The sequence below is a fragment of the Salmo trutta genome, chromosome 13 (assembly GCF_901001165.1).
Source record: "Salmo trutta chromosome 13, fSalTru1.1, whole genome shotgun sequence".
NCBI classification, from domain to species: Eukaryota; Metazoa; Chordata; class Actinopteri; order Salmoniformes; family Salmonidae; genus Salmo; species Salmo trutta.
Window position 1 is genome coordinate 38,381,007 of NC_042969.1, and position 7,813 is coordinate 38,388,819.

The window sequence follows — 7,813 nt, forward strand, 5'->3', positions numbered from 1 at the left end:
GAATCACTGATATAGCCTGGCTGACACAACCCATAGTGACTCACAGCACTGGGAAAGCTGTGACACACAGCTGGTCTGGAATGTTGGCCATTTGTTAAATGCAATATCCGCTCAGAAATTGATCTACGGCTTTGATTGGTTCTCTCAACTGTTTTCTTTCCCACAGGGGTTGAGACTTGTTGTTTCAAATCAAATACATTTGGGGGGGGGGATTTGAAAAAATCCAACTGTTGTTATGGAAGTGGGGGCTGTGTTTGGCTGTGCTTGAGTGAGAATAGACAAAGAGAGCCAAGCAGTAAAATCACATCCCCCTTCATTATAGATGCATTATGCCGACAAAGTCAAAGACCAATTCCTTCCAGACTCTGATGCCAGGAGGATCTGGAGAGTTAAGTGTTAGCCAGACTATCACTGATAGGCTCACAGCCACAGCACAATCTTTCCCCCCATACATTTAAAATGGTTAATTGCTGCACATTTTGTCTTATTCTGTATTGCTTCATTTTTTTTGTTTTAGTGTAGTAGTTGTACAAGGTTTACATGTCATAAAAAAAAGTCACATTTTAAACTGTCAAATAACAAATGCAACAATTGCCAGTGCCTCTTACTTGGTACGTATGTAACGTTATTTATGTTGTACAAATAGCTAAATCGTTTTCAGATGGTATGTTCATCATTCACCATTGTTCTGTTTGGGTCTGTGTACTGCACCAGGAAAAAGACAAGTACCAGCAGTGCTGTTCCCGAATAATTCCACTGCAGGTCGCTCTGGAAAAAACTTACCCAGACGGGTTTCCTCGGTTCATATGACAGCGAGGGGTTGTTGTCAACAAGAAAGGTGAAATGCAAAACAACCAAATGCTATGAACGGGAAAAATCGACTATATATATCATCAACAAAACAATCATTATTTGGATTTAGCTTTCAACTATATATGTTTAGTTATGGAGAGTAACGTTGTACGTTGAACCGCAGATGAATGTATATTTTGTCCAAAGTGCTTTTGGATCTGTTGTTAGCTAGTAAGCTAACTCCAGCTAACTAGCTAGCCGGCGATGTATTTGTGATTTGGCTGGCTGGCTAGCTAGCTAGTTAGCAGATTTTTTTTTTCTTCCCAAAGTTGTTTTATGGAGATAGCTAGCCTGTGCGTTACACAAATAGTAGTCAGTTTGTCATTGCCGTGATTGTAGGTTAGCTAACAAGCTAACTAACCAGTGGCGTCTACATTGTTAGCTTGTTAGCTAGCCTCGACGTTACCAGGATGAGTAACGTTAGCAGTCAAAAACGCCAGCATTTTAAAGGAGCGGAAGTGAGCTGCAGTGTCAAATACTTCTTGTTTGGATTTAACATCATATTTTGGGTAAGTAGCGAACATTTTGTATTTCACACCTGCATGTATTTATTCTAAACCAGTGTTTTTCTAGTGCTTCCCCAAAAAGAGACAAAGGAACTAAAACAAGTTAAAACTATGCTCGATCGCCTAGCCCTAAAACTATATTTTCCGATGTTCTTTATCGAACAAATCCTCAAACACTGTACAGTAGGTTAGTCCCATAGATAGTGATCACTTTAGATGTTTCCTGTTATTGATTTGGTGATGGTAGCTACCTTTCACAGTGATCATCTGCCAGGTGAATGTGTCAGACGTATACATCCCACCATTATGAGTGATTTGTTGATTTGAAACGGTCAATTTTCCCATTTCCTCTCTCTATATATATATATATATATATAACTCTTGTTTGATGATCCATCATCCATCTGATAATATTTGACTCATTTGGGCAATATTGTGCGTATTTGTGTGGAGTCTATTGTGTGGTTCCCAGCAGTCGTAATGTGGGACAGCAGAATGCCAACAATAGTAGGTAGTAAATTACACTGTGGGTGGGTGCTCCCCATAGTTCTGATGAATAGCTGTTTGTAGGGTAGGTTTGGGTGTGTGTAGGCCTATGTGTGTTGGTATGCATGGTTGTGCTGTTGGAATAAGACAGCTAGCAAACTGTCTCTGTACTCTACTGCCTTAATGCCTGTCCTATCCTTGACTGTTAACCTCATACAATAGCCACTCTCACTGAGCTAACCTACTCCGCCCATACATACCTCGTAAAGCATGATTTAGACAGTGAGCTAGTGTACAGTACACAGTAGCCACTGATTTCGTGTCAGCAACACTGTCATGGTCACACACAAAGAGCTGATAGGCTAGTCAGGGACAGGGTTATTTTATGTTGCAAGCCTAAGTAGTAATTATAAAACTGGTTGTTTGGATGCTGATTGGTTGATAGCAGGGAGTTATAGTTTGGGGCGGCAGCGTAGCCTAGTGGTTAGAGCGTTGGACTCTTTCAGTTGCAAGATCGAATCCCCGAGCTGACAAGGTACAAATCTGTCATTCTGCCCCTGAACAAGACAGTTAACCCACTGTTCCTAGGCCGTCATTGAAAATAAGAATTTGTTCTTAACTGACTTGCCTAGTTAAATAAAGGTAAAATAAAACATTGTGCCACAATCCCTGCATTCTTCAGGTAATACCTGTGAACAGTTCTATTAGATTTAATAATTTGCTTCCATTGTCCCACATCCCAGCCAGTCAATTTATAAACTTAATCTCCCACAGTAAAAAGTGTCTAGACAATATTTCCCCATGCTATTAGCCTAGCATTTGGTTTGCAACATTTGGGGTTTGTCTAAACTTTGCCGTCTGCCTCTCTGACCTGTGGAAAATGTATATTTTTTTGTGTGATCTCCACCGTGCCATGCAAATATGAACGTGAAGAGGCAGACAGCTTCTCTGATCCAGGCAAATTCATTTATCAGGATCATTATAATAGATATCCAAATAAATGACAATAGAAACAAAGTTAAACAAAAGTGTACATAGTTTGCTGTCATTTGAGCTGCTTGATGTGATTGTGTGTTAGCTTTAGTTGGCTAGCTAGCAAATGAGAAGTAGCTAGCCTGCATTGCTGCATGCCAAGGATTTGCTTAGCATAGCAACAATTGCAAATAGAATGGCTAGAAGGAACGAACTGCCGATTTGGCTAGCAACTTCAGAATCTTAGAACTAACGACTGGCTTTTTCCCAGACTATTTTGTATGGTGGAAAGATGAAATAAAACAAATTTACTCATTATAATAAAGTTTATAATAAAGATTTTCTGGTCTGATGAAACCAATATTGAACTCTTTGGCCTGAATGCCAAGCGCCACGTCAGGAGGAACCTGCCACCATCCCTACAGTGAAGCATGGTGGTGGCAGCATCATGCTGTAGGGATGTTTTTCAGCGGCAGGGACTGGGAGACTAGTCAGGATCGAAGTAAAGATTAACAGAGCAAAGTACAGAGAGATCCTTGATTAAAAACCTGCTCCAGAGTGCTCAGGACCTCAGATTGGGGCGAAGGTTAATCTTCCAACAGGACAACGACCCTAAGCATACAGCCAAGACAATGCAGGAGTGGCTCGGGACAAGTCTCTAAATGTTCTTGAGTGGCCCAGCCAGAGCCCAGACTTGAACCCAATCAAACATCTCGAGAGAGATCTGAAAATAGCTGTGCAGCAACGCTCCCCATCCAACCTGACGGAGCTTGAGAGGATCTGTAGAGATGAATGGAAGAAACTCCCAAATAAAGGTGTGCCAAGCTTGTAGCGTCCTACCCAAGAAGACTCGAGGCTGTAATCTCTGCCAAAGGTGCTTCAACAAAGTACTGAGTCACATTCCCAGTGGGTCAGAAGTTTACATATTCTCAATTAGTATTTGGTAGCATTGCCTTTAAATTGTTTAACGATAAGTTGGGTGAATTTTGGCCCATTCCTCCTGACAGAGCTGGTGTAACTGAGTCAGGTTTGTAGGCTTCCTTGCTCACACACACTTTTTCAGTTCTGCCCACAAATTTTCAATAGGATTAAGGTCAGGGCTTTGTGATGGCCACTCCAATACCTTGATTTTGTTGTCCTGAAGCCATTTTTACCACAACTTTGGAAGTATGCTTGGGGTCATTGTCCATTTGGAAGACGCATTTGCGACCAAGCTTTAACTTCCTGACTGATGTCTTGAGATGTTGCTTCAATATATCCACATAATTTTCCTCCCTCATGATGCCATGTATTTTGTGAAGTGCACCAGTCCCTCCTACAGCAAAGCACCCCAACAGCATGATGCTGCCACCCCCGTGCTTCACAGTTGGGATGGTGTTCTTCGGCTTGCAAGCCTCCCCCTTTTTCCTCCAAACATAACAATGGTCAATTATGGCCAAACAGCTCTATTTTTGTTTCATCAGACCAGAAGACATTTCTCCAAAATGTACGATCTTTGTCCCCATGTGCAGTTGCAAACTGTAGTCTGGCTTTATTATGGCGGTTTTGGAGCAGTGACTTCTTCCTTGCAGAGCGGCATTTCAGGTTATGTTGATATAGGACTTGTTTTACTGTGGATATAGATTATTTTGTACCTGTTTCCTCCAGCATCTTTACAAGGTCCTTTGCTGTTGTTCTGGGATTGTTTTGCACTTTTCGCACCAAAGTACGTTCATCTCTAGGAGACAGAACGCGTCTCCTTCCTGAGAGGTATGACGGCTGCGTGGTCCCATGGTGTTTATACTTGTGTACTATTGTTTGTACAGATGACCGTGTTACCTTCAGGCGTTTAGAAATTGCTCCCAAGGATGAACGAGACTTGTGGAGGTCTACAATTTTTTTTCTGAGGTCTTGGCTGATTTCTTTTGCTTTTCCATGATATCAAACAAAGAAGCACTGAGTTTGAAGGTAGGCATTGAAGTAGATCCACAGGTACACCTCCAATTGACTCAAATGATGTCAATTAGCCTATCAGGAGCTTCTAAAGCCATTACATAATTTTCTGGAATTTTCCATGCTGTTTAAAGGCACAGTCAACTTAGTGTATGTAAACTTCTGACCACTGGAATTGTGATACAGTGAATTACAGGTTAAATAATCTGTCTGTAAACAATTGTTGGAAAAATTACTTGTGTCACGCACAAAGTAGATTACCTAACCGACTTGCCAAAGCTATAGTTTGTTAACAAGAAATGTGTAGAGTGGTTGAAAAACGACTTTTAATGACTCCAACCTAAGTGTATGTAAACTTCCGACTTCAACTGTATTTGTGTGTATGTATGTATGTGTATATATATATATATATATATATATTTATATATATATATATATATATATATATATATATATATATATATATATATATATATATATATATATATATATATATATATATATATATATATATATATATATAATATAAAAAAGGCTTTTAGAAATGTTTGCTTATTCATAAAAATAAAAAAAACTGAAATGACATTTACATAAATGGATCACAACATTTCAAGGACAGAATTACATGTATTTAAGTATTTTTTTCAGTTCAGTGTGGACAGCAACATTAATAATCTCTAAAAACTATGCTTTAAGGTAAATGTTTTTATATATTTTTTTATTTTTTATGTTTAGCTCGCATACTATTTTTTTAAAGTATGCATTTAGTCTGTAATAGAATAAATGTTGAAAAAACAAATTCATCTAAAAAGATTTGGTATGGGTCCTTAGATCGTCAAAAGGTTCTTCTAGCTGCACCATTGAGAGCATCTTGATTGGCTGTATCACCGCTTGGTATGGTAACTGCTTGGCATCCAAACGCAATGCGCTACAGAGGGTAATTCGTCCGACCTAGTACATCATTGGGGCCGTACTCCCTGTCATCCAGGACCTCTATACCAGCTGGTGTCAGAGGAAGGCCCTACAAATTGTCAGAGACTCCAGTCACCCAAGTCATACACTGTTTTCTCTGCTACCGTACGGCAAGCGGTACTGGAGCGCCAAGTCTGGGTCCAAACGGCACCTGAACAGCTTCTACCTCCAAACCATAAGACTTGAACAGTTAATCTAATGGCTACTCAGACTATTTACATTAATCCTCTTTATTATTGATTTCATTATCTCAATTGTTTTGCACTGACTCTATGCACACACTCACACATACTAGAATGACATTCTACAACACACACATACATGCAAACACACACCAGTGGAGGCTGCTGAGGGGGAGGACAGCTCATAATAATGTCTGGAACGGCGTCAAATACATGTTTAAAAAAAAAAAATTATTTGATACCATTCCACTAATTCCTCTCCAGCCATTACCACGAGCCTGTCCTCCCCAATTAAGGTGCCACCAAGCTCCTGTGACACACACACACACACTACATACGCTCACACACATGCATTTTGATGACACACACACTCACACATAGACAGTCTTTCATACTCTGCACATACGCTGCTGCTACTCTGTTTATTATCTATCCTGATTGTCTAGTCACTTTTACTCCTACCCAGATGTACCTCGTACCCCAGAACATTAACTAGGTAGTGGTACTCCTTGTATACAGCCATGTTACTACCTGGTACCCCTGCATATTGACTAGGTACTGGTACTCCTTGTATATAGCCATGTTAATATCTGGTACTCCCTGTATATAGCCGTGTTATTACCTGGTACGTTCTGTATATAGCCGTGTTATTACCTGGTACTTCCTGTATATAGCTGTGTTATTACCTGGTACGTTCTGTATATAGCCGTGTTATTACCTGGTACTTTCTGTATATAGCTGTGTTATTACCTGGTACTTCCTGTATATAGCCGTGTTATTACCTGGTACTTCCTGTATATAGCCGTGTTATTACCTGGTACTTCCTGTATATAGCCGTGTTATTACCTGGTACTTCCTGTGTATAGCCGTGTTATTACCTGGTACTTCCTGTATATAGCCGTGTTATTACCTGGTACTTCCTGTGTATAGCCGTGTTATTACCTGGTACTTCCTGTGTATAGCCGTGTTATTACCTGGTACTTCCTGTGTATAGCCGTGTTATTACCTGGTACTTCCTGTGTATAGCCGTGTTATTACCTGGTACTTCCTGTGTATAGCCGTGTTATTACCTGGTACTCCCTGTGTATAGCCGTGTTATTACCTGGCACTCCCTGTGTATAGCCGCGTTATTACCTGGCACTTCCTGTGTATAGCCGCGTTATTACCTGGTACTCCCTGTATATAGCCACGTTATTATCTGGTACTTCCTGTATATAGCCGCGTTATTACCTGGTACTTCCTGTATATAGCCGCGTTATTACCTGGTACTTCCTGTATATAGCCGCGTTATTACCTGGTACTTCCTGTATATAGCCGCGTTATTACCTGGTACTTCCTGTATATAGCCGTGTTATTACCTGGTACTTCCTGTATATAGCCGTGTTATTACCTGGTACTTCCTGTATATAGCCGTGTTATTACCTTGTACTCCCTGTGTATAGCCGTGTTATTACCTGGCACTCCCTGTATATAGCCGTGTTATTACCTTGTACTCCCTGTGTATAGCCGTGTTATTACCTGGCACTCCCTGTGTATAGCCGCGTTATTACCTTGTACTTCCTGTATATAGCCTCTTTATTTTTTTTATTGTTATACTATTTCCTTTTTATTCTGAAAAAAATGTATATATATTTTTTTCAACTCTGCATTGTTGGGGCATAAGTCAGCATTTCACTGTAAAGACTACACCCCTTGTATTCACGCATGTGACCAATAAAAATGTATTTAAACTGTGTGTGCGGTGCATCAAGGGTGTATTCATTCCCCCGATTTCTATTGCAAATGTTTCTTAAACAGAAGCAAACGGAACAAAATGGGGAGGGACCTCCCTGAATTTGTCCAATAGAAACTCCTTTTGTAGTCTAGGTTGTAGCAACTTTGTGATGGGTATAGGGAACATTAAAGTATCAT

At 40.2% G+C, this 7,813-nt stretch overlaps 1 protein-coding gene across 1 annotated transcript in view; it reads left to right on the forward strand.

Moving 5' to 3' along the window:
• Positions 1-741: 741 nt before the first annotated feature.
• The window catches only part of LOC115205757 (tetraspanin-17), a gene marked incomplete in the record, with an annotated part of 40,387 nt that continues 33,315 nt past the window's right edge, over positions 742-7,813 (forward strand). The window contains 1 exon segment of the mRNA XM_029772065.1: positions 742-1,361. Coding sequence (XP_029627925.1) covers positions 1,263-1,361 — 99 coding nt within the window.